The sequence below is a fragment of the Lemur catta genome, chromosome 8 (genome assembly GCF_020740605.2).
Source record: "Lemur catta isolate mLemCat1 chromosome 8, mLemCat1.pri, whole genome shotgun sequence".
In the NCBI taxonomy this organism is placed as follows: domain Eukaryota; kingdom Metazoa; phylum Chordata; class Mammalia; order Primates; family Lemuridae; genus Lemur; species Lemur catta.
In genome coordinates this window covers 10,194,569-10,210,614 of record NC_059135.1, presented here as the reverse complement: position 1 = coordinate 10,210,614, position 16,046 = coordinate 10,194,569, and the positions used below count along the sequence as shown (strand labels likewise).

Here is a 16,046-nt window from a genome sequence, read left to right as displayed (position 1 = left end):
ATCTGACAGTAGGGGAAATTCTTCCCAACAAGGGTTTCTTTATTTAACTTGGGTGAATTGATAGAACACAAAAGGTCCTTTCACAGCAAAGCAATAAATAAAAGTAAAAGAGATCTTCAGCCATCAATATATGCTGCATTATTCTATACATTTAATTTTCAGCAGCACAGAGCTGCTGGATATAATAGAGTGGAAATGGCATGTAATACCCGGCACAGTGACAAGAAGTACAGGCACTGGAGTTAGTGTGAAAGAATTTCAGAAAAACATAAAAGTCAGTACCTATGGTTCCATTTGCCATTGGTTCAACGTGTGACTTGTTTCCAGCAGCTGGGCTGTCTCTTCGTTCCGTAGTTCTTGCTGTTCACATCAGTATCACTCAATATTTTGAAATTATAGATTTATGATGTGACAAAGAGGAGGGCGTCAAATCTACAGCCCTTAAGTGCACAGGAGTGACTTCCAGCTGCTGGAAAGAGAGGTGGGAGGGATGGGGGAAGGCTTGCAACAGGCGAGAGAGATACCAGCAAACTCTACCAGAGCCGGGCCGGCCCGCCTAGCAGCAGCACTGCCTCTTGCAGCTGCAGCTCTGCCGGCAGCAGCACTTCTGCTGGCAACAGCCCTTCCCGCAGCCCCCGCCGCAGCCACACGAGCTGCAGGAGCGGCGGCAGCAGCAGATCACGGGCGCGCTGCAGCACCCCCCACAGCAGCCGCGGCAGCAGGGGCAGCAGCTGGAGCAGCAGCCCACCCGGGAGCACCTGCAGCTGCTGCAGCTGCCACAGCCGCCACCGCAGCCACCACCACAGCCACCACAGCCACCACCACAGCCACCACCGCTGCCACCACAACTTCCACAGCCACAGCAACCCATGGTGTCAGTAGAGAGGACTCAGGCGAAGGGAGGAGGGAGAACTGAGGAGAGCTGAGGGAGGACTGATCTCTGCCTCTGCCCAGGGCCCTTAAATACTCCTGCTGGGGGCTTGACACCTGGCTGTGGTCACTTCCTTATTGTTGTTGTGGCCGGTTTCTGTGGCAAATCTTGTTTCCTGTTTGTTACTTCCTCATGGGTGCACATAACTTGATATATATTTCAGTTTTAGATAAATTCACTTCTATTTCAAAAGTGGAATTGAAACTGGCTGAAATATTTAGTAAAACATTGCATTTTTTCAATGTGGCTGCCTGAAAGTACGATTCTTTTCATTAGTAGTAGATGATCTAAGCTGAAGAGATCCAGCTTTTCCTCTGCTGCAAATCAGTAATAGCCTCCCAGAAGATTCCGAACCCTAAATTTATTTGTCTTTTACTATAAGCATATACATTTTATGTACATTATCTTTAATCAGTCTTAAAAAAAAAGATGAATTAGGTATATAGAATCTTATTAAAATGAGTATTATAGTCAAATAAGCCTAAGAAATGTTGCATATTATGTCTCCATTTGGGAAATTCACATTATTAGAGGTAATAAGAAGTCTTAGAAGAAAAAAGAAGCCTTAAAAATTAATATTTAGCAATAAAGAGATTTCTTAAATATCAAATAGAAAATGTAATTTAAAGGAGAATTCATTCAAAATAGCAACAAAATTATAACAACATGTAAATCTAATGACAATGCAAAATCTTTACAGAGAAAATTATTAAATTGTACTGAGGGACATAAAAGAATAAATAAATGGGGAAATACACTAGGTTCATGAATGGGAAGTCTCAATGTCTAAAAGATGTCAGTCTTTACCAAAGTAATTAGTAAATTCCTCGCAATTCTATTAAAAACACTAAGAGATTTAAAAAACTTTTCTTTCTTTCTTTTTTTTTTAACTTGACAGCTGTCTCTAAAATACATTGGCCAAAACAGAAGGCCAAGAATGTCAAAGACATTTTTTAAGAAAAATGAGGAAAGTTTGCCCTGTCAGATGTTGGGACCTATTGAAAGGCTATGATCTTTAAAACAGTGTGACATTTTGTTGCTGAGAGACGCAGAGAGACTACTGGAGAGGAATAGAGGGCCTAGAAGTAGATTCACATAGATTTTGGAATTTTGTGTATGCAGCAATGTTACAAATCAGAAGAAATTATTGACTATTCACTAGTGGTGTGGAAATAACAGATTATCCATATGGGTAAAAATAATAGCAGGGTCATTCTGCACATCAGATATCAGTGTAAGTTCCAGATGATTTTAGATTTAAAAATGAAAAGCAAACTTTATACATTAAGAAGATCCAGATCTTTATGACCTCCAAGTAGTAATTCATTTCTTAAAATATAAAAGTCCATACAATAAAGAAAAAGATGGATTAAATATAAAATACATGAAAGAGAAGAAAACATCTTTACATACAAAGATGCTGAAAATAAAGATTAAAACAAGCCCCAGGCTAAAGAGAAAATTAATTTTTAAAAAGGAAAGCAACTTATTAGAAAAAAAGCAAATGAAGGACATGAATTGAGGAGTCACAGAAGACAAAACTCAAAATATGAAAAGATGCTCAACTTCACTCTTAATCAGAAAAGTGCAAATTAAAGCCATAATGAGATATAGTTTATACCCACCTGATTATCAAAATGTTCAAGTCATCTGCTGATACCAAATACTGGTGAGGACATTGCGTGATTGTAATTCTCATACTCTGTTGGGAGTATAAATTGCTATAACCAGTTCTGAGAGCAATTCAGCAACACCTGGTTAGGTCAAAGATGTGCATTCTTGCCTTTAATCGTCTGCATCAGTGAGGGTTCATAGAACATTGAGTTACAATCTGTTACTATCATTATTTTGATGCTCAAGTTGTCTCAGATTTTACCAGTGGCAGCATCTTTAAGCTGATCTGTGGCTTTAAAAAATATCTCCATCATGTTTTGAGTATTAACTTACATTCTGGCATAAGATATTCAAGACCCATTTCATTCTTTCCTGTTCTCAGATCTGGGATCAGCCTTTCCTCCAAGGATTCTGGTTCCTTTTATTGGATAATGGTGTTTCAAATCCAAGATCTGGGTGCTAGCGGTATTCATTGCTAAGGTTTTTTTCTGCACCTACAGTCAGTTCTGCTATAACATAATATATGTGCTCCTAAAAATCATGGGACTATACAAAGTTGTGCAATAAAAGCCACAGGGCTTATGTTAAAACTGAAGTTTGGAAACAGCACTCAAAAAATTTCATCAGTGAGTCATTTTATAAAAAGGAGGAACTTAATAAAAAGGGTGCGCAGTTTTACACACTATATGATTTAAAAATATATATATCCTATAATAAATAAAGCACTTTACCATGAAAAAGACCTGAAGTTTGCTGTGGAAGTGGGCATAAGAAGGTTGCCACATGTGTTACTGTCAGGTGGTGGAAGGGGGGTATCCAAAACAGAACAGAAAATTGCAACTGCGCATGTGTGTGGGTGTTGTTCATAGAACATGGGTGAACAGGTAGCTGGTAAATATGTATCTGAAGTGTCCATGTGTGTGTGTTTTAGCTGGGTGAAGTTTTCTGCACCTGTTTAGTATTTCTCATGGACAAAATCACACAAAAGCAAATGCAAAATTTGTATTATGCTCCAATTGTTCCCTAATATATCAATCTCCGGGGGACACATTTGCATTTTCAAAAACAAGTGTTATAGCAGAAATGACTGTGTCATATGTCAGGAACTGTGCTAGGCACTGAGAATTTAACTAATGGATCCCCTGTATGTTTTCCATTTGGCCTTCTGGTATGGGGCTTTTCCTATCGAATTATGGTTTGCTTCTGTGTCTGTCTTATTTGATGAACCTTACATACTTCTTTAAGGCCAGTTTCATCTCTCGTCCATCTTACTCTCCCAAGTGCTACTGTCTGGAGTATAGTAGACAATTATTAAACTTCTGACGAATTGAACCCAAGAACGACGACGTGTAGCTCCTCCTCTCAGGGAACTACAGTCTGGAGTTGTGCTGTCCAGTATGGCAGCCGCTCACCACATAGGGGTAATTAAAGTAACCAAAATTAATGGAGTGAAACATTTTGTTCTTTAGCTTCATGAGTCATATTTTCAGTACTCAATAGTCCTATGTGACAAGTGGTTACCTTATTGGCCAGCTCAGAATAGAGCATTTTCATCTTCCCAGAAAGTTCTATTGGCAGCTCTGGTCTAGACCTGAGTGGGCGGAGAATTATAGCTCCTTCATTGTTCAGATCATTTTCAGAAGTTCTGGTGATGCTTCCCTCCCCTCCTAGAAAGAAAGAAAAAAAATGATCTTACATTTGGGAAAATTTCACCAACGATATTTGAGACCGAAGGTCTTCTTGTGAAAAATAAGACTTTAAAAGACTGTAGATCTCAGTGAGACCCTGTCTCTACTAAAGGTAGAAAAATTAGCTGAGTGTGGTGGCGCATGCCTGTACTCCCAGCTACTGGGGAGGCTGAGGCAGGAGGATCGCTTGAGCCCAGGAGTTTGAGGTTGCTGTGAGCAATAATGATGCCATGGCACTATAGCCTGTCACTACAGGGTGACAGAGTGAGACTTTGTCTCAAAAAATAGACAAATTAATTAATTAATTTAAAAAAGGAAATAAAAAAGGAACATAGATCCACGTATTAGACCATGATGAAAACAGCAGGTATTGCAAGCTGCTTCCTTTATATTAAGTTCTATGTTCTCCTCCTACTGAAGTAAGCCCTAGAAATTTTTTCTGGAGATGTTTGAAGGGAAGTATATGATTCCCTTGGAAAAATATTAGTGAGCAAGGAAAACGTCAATGGGCAGATGTATCTTCCTGGCTCATCTATTCCAAGACTGCTGTATTTGAAAACAGGGATAGATTCTCTGCTAAATATTGCCAGCAGTTGGAACAGAGGTAAATTTAGCTAAACTGAAAATAAGCGACTTAATGAGACTAAAGATGTCTAGTATGGAAATAAACAGGAGGAGTCTGAGTTTTTCTATAGAAACTAAAATAGACAATAACAAGGAAGTGATCATGTGTCTTCCCTCTCCTCTTCCAGCCTTGGTATATAAGGGCCTCCCCCGGCAGAAGGCGGCATCAGTCCTCCCTCACCTCTCCTGAGTCCTCTCTCCTCCCTTCGCCTGAGTCCTCTCTACTGACACCATGGGTTGCTGTGGCTGTGGAAGTTGTGGTGGCTGCGGTGGTGGCAGCGGTGGCGGCTGTGGTGGCTGCGGTGGTGGCTGTGGTGGTGGCTGCGGCGGCTGCGGTGGCTGTGGCGGCTGCAGCAGCTGCAGGTGCTCCCGGGTGGGCTGCTGCTCCAGCTGCTGCCCCTGCTGCCGCGGCTGCTGTGGGGGGTGCTGCAGCGCGCCCGTGATCTGCTGCTGCCGCCGCTCCTGCAGCTCGTGTGGCTGCGGCGGGGGCTGCGGGAAGGGCTGTTGCCAGCAGAAGTGCTGCTGCCGGCAGAGCTGCAGCTGCAAGAGGCAGTGCTGCTGCTAGGCAGGGGGGCAGGCCCAGGCTCTGTCCCTGGGCCGGAGACACTGGGGACTTTCTTCCACCTTGTTCACCTTCCTTACCTGTCCCCTGAGTGTGCTGGTAGTTATCCTCTTGGGCTGTGACTTTGCCCCTGGATTTTAGGCTTTTGTCTTTTCTTCTTTGAATGTTTCTAGTCTTTCTTTCGGAAAAGTTTCCTACCTACTAGCAAACAGCCAAAAAGAAGAGTCCACATCACTGAGCTGAGTCAAAGAGGATCATGATTCCCAAGATACTTCCTGATGTTTGTATTTCCTTCCCATTTATGTGGTTTTCTCTGCTCCTTTTCTATCTCATATTCCTGTTTTTCAACAGCTATTTTCTAAATTTTCTAATAAAATAAAAATTTATCATTAAAAGTTTTTATTTGCGTTTATTTTGGTTGCCCATATCCCACATCCTAGAAAATCCTAATCTTCCTTAAAAGGCCTCCGGCAGACGGTCAGGGCTGGCAGAGCAAGTCGAGGACGCTGATGCACCAGCCTTCCTGCCCCGCTGCCCGGGACTCTCATTCCCAAACACAGCACTTGACAGTCTGACTTCTATCTATGATTTGAATTCGATTTTGAGATGAGAGTTTCCTTTAGAGATAGACAGTTTTCCCAAATGCATTCAAAATCCTGTTTTATTCAAAAAGAACCAATTCAAACAAAATTTCAGAGAGACATTTATTACCAAAACACAGGTAACTGCATTTACTTTAGATTTCCATCTCCTGGGGCCATTTCCTCCTAGCCTGGAGGGCGGAGTTCCATCTCTTCTGAGCAGCCTTTTGTCTGTTTACTCCCCTATAAATTCACCTAGCAGTGCACATTTGGAGTTTGGTATTATTCATTTAGCTTTTCCATTTCCCTGACTACACAGTTAATGCCATCCGGTTGTGCTGACCGAGCAGGTATTGATGGACACGGGTTTATCTGGGTTCACTTGTCTCTCTTCAGTCTTGGGCCCCACTACTTGCCTTCAAGTGAATTGCTGTTCGCTTTTCTGTCTAAATTCATTTCTCTGTGATTGGAGTATTGTTAATGTTTCTGGTTTCTTTCTAATTCATTTTAGATCTTATTTATTAACTTAAACTGTGATTTATGCTTTTGTTAATTCTTTTCTAATCTTTTTTGAATTTATAAGCCTGAGGGGCCTTGAGAAATCATCTAATCTGTGTCCTGTTGCCAGACAGAGGAGTCCATTTCTGATAGGAAAACCTTCGTGCAGCATCTATGTTTCTTTTACGCCTGGAGAGAAAACTAGATGATCATTCACTAAAGGGAATCATCATCATTCACTTTGAAGATGCATATTGAAAGAAAAGTGGTATCTTATGATTTAGACCATGAGTAGTCTTTAGAAGCATTAAGGATTTTTGTGAGAGACCACTTTCTGTGAGACAACATTCAAGGAGAAACTCCTAGATCCAGAGGCACGTCTGAGCTGAGGCCAGGTCAAAGATGGAGCAGTTCTGCTGTGAAGCGTCTTTGGGTGGGGGGTTGTGCACAAAGAGATGTGATCCTAGGCCAAAAGTGGTGTCTGCCACCGTATTCCTATCAGTTCTCCTGAAGACATCTGGAACGGCTGCGTAGCACTAGATCTCAGGGCTTCTTCTTTCCTGAGGACTTTGCAGTATATTTTCTCCCCATCACAGCTTGTCTGTTTTGCAGCAGTACCAGAGAGGGTTTCGGGCTGCAGGCTGGTGTGACTACGCAGCAGAGGCTGTGGACAGCAACGTGAAGTTCAGCCAGCAAGTCTGTGCAGTCAGTTTCCTCAGCCCTTTGCCCCAAGATGTTAGTTTCTCAGATCCACTAAGTGCCAAAAAGAAAAACATGGGTCCAAATTTATAAAGAAAATATAAGTATTTCTGTAGTTCAATTGTGCCCAGCAAATCGTTTTCATTTTTCAATCTGATATCATTGTCACTTGGTCTGCAAATCCCTATAGGACCTGCCTATAAATTCCCCTGCTGGAAGGGACATTGACCATGTTTGTGCTAATTATTCATGTAACCTGAACAAAGACCCAAATCCGCAACTGGATTACAGAGAGGTACATACAGCCATTCCAGCTGAAGCGAGAAGCAGGCTAGGTGCCCCCCACATGCAGTGTGCTCTTCCCAGAGCCTCCAGCTCTCGTCCCAGCCGCCAGGCACCGACCCTGATTTCCTCATGGGTTGCGCTGAACTCCGGTGGCAGCTTCATGTGATGGGAATTAATGTGGAAAATGCTTGGGAGGTGGAAGAGAGAGCTGAGGGTGGAAAGGAAAGCCAGGACCACACTGCATGCACGTGCCACGTTGTGGGTACAACCGTGGTATGTTCCTTCATCTAAATATCAAGGACAATTTGTCACACCGATTCACCTAAGCTGCGGCATCTCTTTAGGCCCTCAGCTCAGCCCGCACACAACAGGTACGTATGGCTGGCACTCATCCCACATGACCAAGAGTGTCTCCCTTTGCCAGGGCTGCCGTAACAGAGAACCACCCACTGCGTGGCTTCAACAAGGGAAGTTTAGTTCCTCGACATTCGGGAGGGTAGAAGTCCAAAGTCAAGATGTCAGCAGGTTTGGCTTCTTCTGAGAGCCTTTCTCCTGGGCTTGCAGATGGCTGTCTTCTCCTTGTGTTCACGTGGGCTTCCCTCTGTATGTGCTTGCGTCTCCATTGCCTCTGCACATAAGGACATCGGTCATAGTGGATTAGGGCCCACTTCAATGACCTCATTTTAACTTAATCACCTCTTTAAACACCCTATCTCACATACAGTGACATTCTCATGTACCGGGAGTTAGGACTTCAACATAAAAATTTCAGCCCCTAACAAAAGGGTAATAAGACGGAGACCTTATGTGCTTTGTTTTTCATTTATGTCATTTTGCAGGTGACCTACGTGCAGTATAACATGCTCTTTCCTTTTTTATTCGGTAGCCATATCAAAGTCTTTTCTATGCCAAATCATCACCGTTTTAACTGAAAGAATTTTGTCTCAGTGTCCCCCAGGAGGACCCAGAACCATGCCTGGCAAACAAATGTTCAGTAAATGTTACTGGTGCGCTGTGCTGAGTTTCAAGCATCTCTCCCAGGTGAGCAGGTGAGCGTGTGATAAGGTCAACCCTGCCACAAGCTCCCCTTCCTGCCCTCCCCTGACACGCAGAGGCACCGATGAATCCCCTGGCGCCTGCTGCTTGTAAACTCCACCCCGACCTCACAAGTGAGCCCGTGGGGCCTCACTCCCCCGCCTGGCTGAGTCCGCTGCCGTGGTGCTACCTCCCCTGGGAGCCCTCTTGGCACACAGGGGCTCCATCTCTCTAGGACTTGTGAAGACAAAGAGCTCTGGTGTCCTGAGCCCCTCCTCTGTCTCTTCATGTGGACATACCTGAGTGACTACCTCATTAAAAAAAAATGCAAACCGTGAACCCTTCCACCTGGGCTCTTTATTTGACAAATCCACATCAACACTGAGTAATGACACCCTGGTAAATCCTGCCGACCATGTCTTCTACTTATGCTGGCTGAAAACAAACTCACATTCTAGCGAGTGGGGCAAGAAGAGCGAGAGCCTTAGACGTGTTGGGTTTTGGTTGCCAGGAGGGGCTGCAGGTCCCAGAATTCTGCCGACCGCATGGATCAGGATTGCCGTGTGGGAAAGCGGACCCAAGGGCTCCTCAGTGAGGAAAAGCTGACACCCTTTGCCACAGGGTAAGATGGACAAACTGGGGCCTTTCTCCTGACCCGTCCCTCCGAGCTGAGAATAGCCGTGTGGGAAGGGGCAGCTCTAAGGGCAAACCCCCGGGAGGGCAAATGTGAGTCAGAGGGTGGGGTGCCGGGGAGAAATCCTAAAGGCTGGGAGTAACTAGGGGGCTTTGGGTAGCCTGAGGGCACTGGAGGTCCAGGGTGCTGGAAAAGGAAATAGAGCCAGAGCCAGGTGCGTGCCAAAACTACCTTGCTGACATAGACTTTGGGAGGCTCATCTCACACCCACCCTCCTCAAAGCCTATCTTCTGAATTGCAAGGGAGAGGGAAGACTATCTTTCCCTAGGCCCCTCTTGGGAAGTCTGACCTGACGTGGTTGTTCAAGTCACATTTCTTTTGGTTTATATCATTCCATTTGGTCAGTTTAACTTGTTTAAGCTTCTATCCCATGCCAGGCTCTGCTTAGAGTGACAAGGAAACACCCCAAGTAGCCCTGTGGGGTTGGTGCAAGAATGTCCTCCTCCTAGGGACACACCCAAGGGGCTCAGCTTCCTCGGCCCAGCCCACTGCCCCCCAACCCCAGCTGGGACCATCCAGACCCCACCACCACCACCTCCTTTCTCTCTCACTTTGCTGCCAAACCAACCACAGTGGATCCAGAATCTGGAGTCCACACAGAAAAGGATCAGAGAGCACTGATTAGCAGAAGGGGTGTTCTGGGACATGTTTTGTTGTGTGTGTGGACACTGTCGGGGCGGGGGGTGGGGGGTGGGTATGATTATTTTGATTCTAATGCTGATCTTCTCCCCTTGTAGTCTGGAGTGGCTGATACAGGAACTTCCATGGTACCTGCCATGGCTAGAGCTGAACTTTGTTGTCTGGATCTGGGAGAGAAGACTTGGAGGACAGAGATGGTCAGGCAGCAGTGACGGCTGAGCCGACAGCACAGTGCGGATCGCAGGGACCCAAGGCTGCTGTCTATGCTGCCTTTTGGAGTAATTCTCGGCAATGAGACTACGATGACCAAAATCTATGTACAGTAGACGAGGATTGCAGGAGGAGACAGTGATCATCACTCACACGTGACGAGCCTCAAAAGCGGTAACGCTCCTAAGTGACTGTATGACCATTCAAGGTCTATTGCTAAGACTATCGAGAGAGATTTGGGGAAAGCTTTGGTTTAAGACATTGAAGTTCCGGCATTGAGGATGTGCCTCAAGTCCCTCCCTTCTCGATAAACCCACAACACATTAATCATCTATCTGTGTCTGTCACAAATAATTTAGCTAGTTTTTGATTCTTCACCTAACTGTTGAGATAAAACTCATTTTTCCTTGTGGACAGTTTAGAAACTGGAAAGAGAAAAACAGATGGCTCTTTGAGACTGATTTAGTATAATTTATTAAGATAATAGTTGCTTTGCGTATACAGATACGCCAATGCAGTGGTAAAAACAGGACACAAACAAAGACAAAGCTAGAGGAATTTTAAGAAGGTATAACATTAATCATCTTGACTCTATTTTGTCGAGGGCTGGACTGGAATGGTCTTTGACAGAGAAGGCCGCACATTTATTATTTTGGTTGCTGATTATTAAATGCAGCTAGAATCACAAAAGGTACAGAAATGTGACATTCCTATGAGCCGGTGATAGGCTCAGGTCACACTTGTGATGTACAAGTCCAAGAGGAGCAGACAGGAAAGGAAAAACTTACCTAGAGCAGTTACCTGCAGCTCCTGCCCAGAGCCGGGCCGGCCCGCCTAGCAGCAGCACTGCCTCTTGCAGCTGCAGCACTGCCGGCAGCAGCACTTCTGCTGGCAACAGCCCTTCCCGCAGCCCCCGCCGCAGCCACACGAGCTGCAGGAGCGGCGGCAGCAGCAGATCACGGGCGCGCTGCAGCACCCCCCACAGCAGCCGCGGCAGCAGGGGCAGCAGCTGGAGCAGCAGCCCACCCGGGAGCACCTGCAGCTGCTGCAGCCGCCACAGCCACCGCAGCCGCCGCAGCCACCACCACAGCCACCACCGCAGCCACCACAGCCGCCACCGCTGCCACCACCGCAGCCACCACAACTTCCACAGCCACAGCAACCCATGGTGTCAGTAGAGAGGACTCAGGTGAAGCAAGGAGAGAGGACTCAGGAGAGGTGAGGGAGGACTGATGCCGCCTTCTGCCAGGGGAGGCCCTTATGTACCAAGGCTGGGAGAGGAGAGGGAAGACACATGACCACTTCCTTGTTGTTATTTGACTGCATGTACATGGAAGAATCTCTTCATCTCTTATTTACTTCCTTTCAGATATCTTTGTCTTCCCATTTTCAGTTTTGTTTATATTTTTCATAAAACTATATTCCAGTATATGTGAAAAAGGCCCAGAAGTTCTAGGGAAGCATTCTAGGAGCTAAGGCCATGATGACATTGTCAACAGTAACAGGCAGGTTTCTCCTTCTTCCCATGAAGCCCAGGGAGCACGCACCGTGCGTGTGAGTTGCTGTCAGGGTTTGCAAACCACCATGTCATCAGAGAGTCAGGCCATCTGTGAGCTTCTGCGGGGTGGGTACTGTGAAGTTGCAGGCACAGTCTCTGACTTCAGAGAGCTTGCAATAGTAACACTGCAAGCTGGGGTGTGAAAATGGTGATGGATTCAAAGGTCACTGCCAAGGTCAGATGCCATCATTCCCTTTACTGACCAGTGAAAACTGCTGGGCTGGGAGTTTCTGCTCCCCATTTGTTCATGTGAAGCATCCACTGTGATTTGTCTTCTGCACACCCAGGCCTTCAGGATTATTTTGAAAGCAGAAATAAATCCTCTTAGGAGTCTGAATTTTGGTGATGTAATTCTTGGTATGTTTAGCTTTGGATGAGGAATTAATTTTTCTCCTTGATTAGGTGATACCAACTGACGTCTGAGAGAAACACCTCTGCTAAATAGCCTGACCTGGGCTCCGGAGACAGCAGGCAGTGGGGCTATTTTGGGAGAGCAGGGCAGGTGTATCCAGGGACACATGGTCCAGAGGCCAGAGGAGGTTGGGGAGAGCGAGGGAGGGCTCTGACGTGCAGAGAAAAAGAAGTTTATGGCTCTGAGGGGAAGTCTGTAGCTGTGGATCATGGCGAGTTTGGAACTGGTGACCAACAAGGAGGCTGTAAAAGTATAAGGCAAGAAAAATGCAAGTTGTAAGCACAGTCTTCTCCCTGCATGACAATGCAGGGGCGCCTCTGGCAATCAGTGACCATTCAGGGGACAGTGGCTGGCATTTTAGTGCAGACAAGATCCTCCAAGCTTCATCTTATAACAGGCTCATTGCCCAAAGACTGTTTTCCCAACTTGGCAAAGTAGTTCTTCAGAAATTTGAGTGAGAGGAAGTGCTATAAAGTCCTTAGGGCTGATTGGCATTGTTTATTAACGACCCAAGTCATCTCTGTGGTATTTGGACCCAAGAGAACATTTTCAGCTTCTCAAGTAGTCACGTGAGCTGGGTGAGGGCTGCAGTGGAGCTGCAGATAGGTGAGTAGGTTTGAAGCTACTAAGGAGGCAGAAGCAGGAGAATTCGGTGAAAGACTAGATATGAAACTGAGAGAGAGGAAGGATTCAAAGATGACTTTTTAAAATAGATTGACAACTTGGAAAAGGAGCAGCGGAGGAAAAATGTACTTTTTTCTGGTGGAGGGTTGGTGATGGGGAAGGGAAAATTATGACTTGGGTCTGGAGCATGTGACACTGGAAGTGTCCCTGCGACCCCTGGGGGAGAAGATGGAGTTGGCTGTCGATGGATCTGGGGTCTGGAGGGGGGTCTGAGCCAGAGACACCCATTCGAGGAACTAATTGGGGAACACACAAGTGGCAATCGACACCCTGGGTGTGAGTGTGGGCACCTGGGTGGGAGGAGAGTGAGGGGGAAGGGAGCATGGCACCAAGGCTTTTAATAGACAGTTTTGAGGGGTAAAGAAAAAGAGAAGAGGGTCATTTGCTATAAAGATCCTTTAGAAATATAGCTGGGAAAGTGCAAACTCGTAAAAAGAAAATACACCAATTTAATGAGGTGTGAGGTATGCTAAAGTAGATGACGTGAGCATTTTTTGAAAAAATGACGTGTTCCATTTGGATGTTCATATTTACTCTTTTTTACATCCCGAGAGTTTCTCTTAAAGAGAAGGGTGATTCTAACTGAATACAGGGAGAGAAAACATTGAGGAGAAATGGAAAAGGAGTGGGCAGCAAAACCAAGTCTTAGTTTAATTCAAAATCTCAAATATTCAGCTGGTTTCTGAGAAAAATGTAGATTCCTCTCCTAAATGTTAGCATTTCTTGGCTTGCTCCTAAAATGACTTTAATAAAGAAAAGTTAAAATTAGCAAATGTATTGGGTCAAATATAATCTGTAAGGATGTAAACAAGGAATAGCCCTAGATTACCTTGTTGTGGAAACTGCAACAGCAACAACAGGGAAGTGACCACTGGTCACGTGTCCTGGCTCATTCCCTCTCCCCTTTCCCAAGATGGTACATAAGGGCCTCCCCCAGCAGAAGGCAGCATCAGTCCTCCCTCACCTCTCCTGAGTCCTCTCTCCTCCCTTCGCCTGAGTCCTCTCTACTGACACCATGGGTTGCTGTGGCTGTGGAAGTTGTGGTGGCTGTGGTGGTGGCAGCAGTGGTGGCTGCAGTGGTGGCTGTGGTGGCTGCGGTGGCTGTGGTGGCGGCTGCGGTGGTGGCTGTGGTGGCAGCTGCAGCAGCTGCAGGTGCTCCCGGGTGGGCTGCTGCTCCAGCTGCTGCCCCTGCTGCCGCGGCTGCTGTGGGGGGTGCTGCAGCGCGCCCGTGATCTGCTGCTGCCGCCGCTCCTGCAGCTCGTGTGGCTGCGGCGGGGGCTGCGGGAAGGGCTGCTGCCAGCAGAAGTGCTGCTGCCAGCAGAGCTGCAGCTGCAAGAGGCAGTGCTGCTGCTAGGCGGGCCGGCCCGGCTCTGGGCAGGTGCTGCAGGTAACCAACCCGTTGGTGAGACTGCTGTCCTTCCCCTGCTGTCTGGTCTTCCTCCACTCTCTGGTCCTTAATTCTGTTTCTGTTTGTCTTTGGTGTTTCGTGCCTTCCCATCAGAAAAGTTTGCAAACTAAAAGGCACTGTCTTGTGGAAAGAATACGAGCACAGCCCAGGATCTGAGGAACTATCCCCGCCACTTACCGCGGCTAACTGAGAACACAGTTCCTAGTTTGGTTTGACTGCCTTTAAGCTCCGTCTTTCTTCCACTTTTCCCTGTGGACATGCAATGTTTCTTGTCTTTTGTGTTCTTAGTTATCATATAGTATTGTCTAAATTTCCTAATAAAATAATGTCCATTAAAAAAAAAAAGTTCTCTTTTTGCCTTTGTTCTATTTGACCACACTGAATCCTGGTTTGTCTGTTTGGAAACGTGAGAGATATTTTACCTTTGAATAAAGCCTTCAAAACAGGTGCCGTGGCAGCAATGACACAAAGGGTCATGTGAGAAGCTGTGGCCAGGCCTCTGGGGATCCCCCGCCCCATGACACATCACGTTGTCTCAGATGCCCCCACTGTGTCCTCCTTCCACGAGATCTGTGGTCTGTTTTATAGACGTAACATGACATATCCCTGCAGCGACAGGCCCACCTGGCAACACAGACCTTACGATTAGGACTCAGGTATAGAATTTAAGGCATCTGAGCAGAACCAACAGCACAAGGCCAGCTGGGTTTCCGAGGGTTTTTTTTCATTGATGTGTTCAATCTTTTTCTTCCCCTCTTTCTTTTCCTTGTGGTGTGAGGTTTTCTTCTTTTGATTGTTTTCAGTACACTGCAGCATTCAATGGGAGACATCTGAAATGCCTTAAGATAAAACACACTCAATTGCCAAAACCTGCCCAATGACTCTGTCCTTCCCACTAGCTTTAGTAAGAGTAAGAAATGAGATCAAGGCCTGATCAAAGACGGCGCAGGGGGAGAGGAGTTTTCCAGGCATCTTTGAAGGAGAAAGTCACTTCTTTAACTGCTTCAATTTAATGACAAACAACAGGGTAACCACTTCTTGGCTTTTTCCTTCCTTGCCTTTCATTTTTTCCTTTTTGATTATTTCTATAGCTCCTACACTTTTTCAGACCGTTGAGATTCTACTGTTTTGTTAGCTGTAGAGACTCTAGGCTGAGGAGATTTTGGATCAAGATGGTTCAATATTTTCACACATTGTTGCAGTCTGTTCAAAACAGGGGAAGAAAAGCTATATATAATGAAAATAAAATAACAACATAGCTGAGCTCAGTAACAAGACTTCTATGTCTGTGGCCCAGACACAGAAGGAAAACGTGGCATTCAAGGCTGAAGCCGTGGCTGTTAGGTTGGTTCCAGGTGGGAACTCGAAAAGTATGTATGGGACGGACTGCAGTAGGTCTCACTACAATTTCTGTCACCGCAATGGCAAATGGTCCGAGATTGCTTATGTCCAAGTCTTTTTTACCCTCTACTTTCACTCTGTACGAACTGTAATCCGGCTCAAATCTTCCTGCTACACTCTAGACCTTCCCCCTCTGGCTCTCTCTCGGCTCTGGACCTAGCAGTGGCCTTGCTGGCTTCTGGGCCATGGGCATGGGGAGTGTGGGAATGAGACGAGAGACACTGAATATCCCATGCCAGCTGGGGGATGAGAGCCAGACTCACTTTTGCAATTAAATGTCAGAGTGGTACCCACTGGTCTTGGAAAAAACCCAACCTTTCTGCCCAGGGCTGGGCTTATGAACAGCTGTCCCCTTGGAGAGACTGGAGGACACAGGCACAGGCTTTAGACCACAGATTGACCTAAATCCCCTGCAGGCTTGAGAATAATCCTGATATCCCCCACTGGGACTTTGGGATGGGGTGTGGGGGTGGGCTGGGAAAGACAGCCACACGACCGTTAGACACATAGAAGCAAATGGTAG

At 46.0% G+C, this 16,046-nt stretch overlaps 1 protein-coding gene across 1 annotated transcript; it reads right to left on the bottom strand.

The window, feature by feature from the left end:
* Positions 1–556: 556 nt before the first annotated feature.
* On the bottom strand, positions 557–871 carry LOC123643807 (small cysteine and glycine repeat-containing protein 6-like). The gene has a single exon (XM_045559559.1). It carries the CDS (start codon positions 869–871, stop codon positions 557–559), a length of 315 nt encoding a protein of 104 aa, XP_045415515.1.
* Between the last annotated feature and the right edge of the window lie 15,175 nt (positions 872–16,046).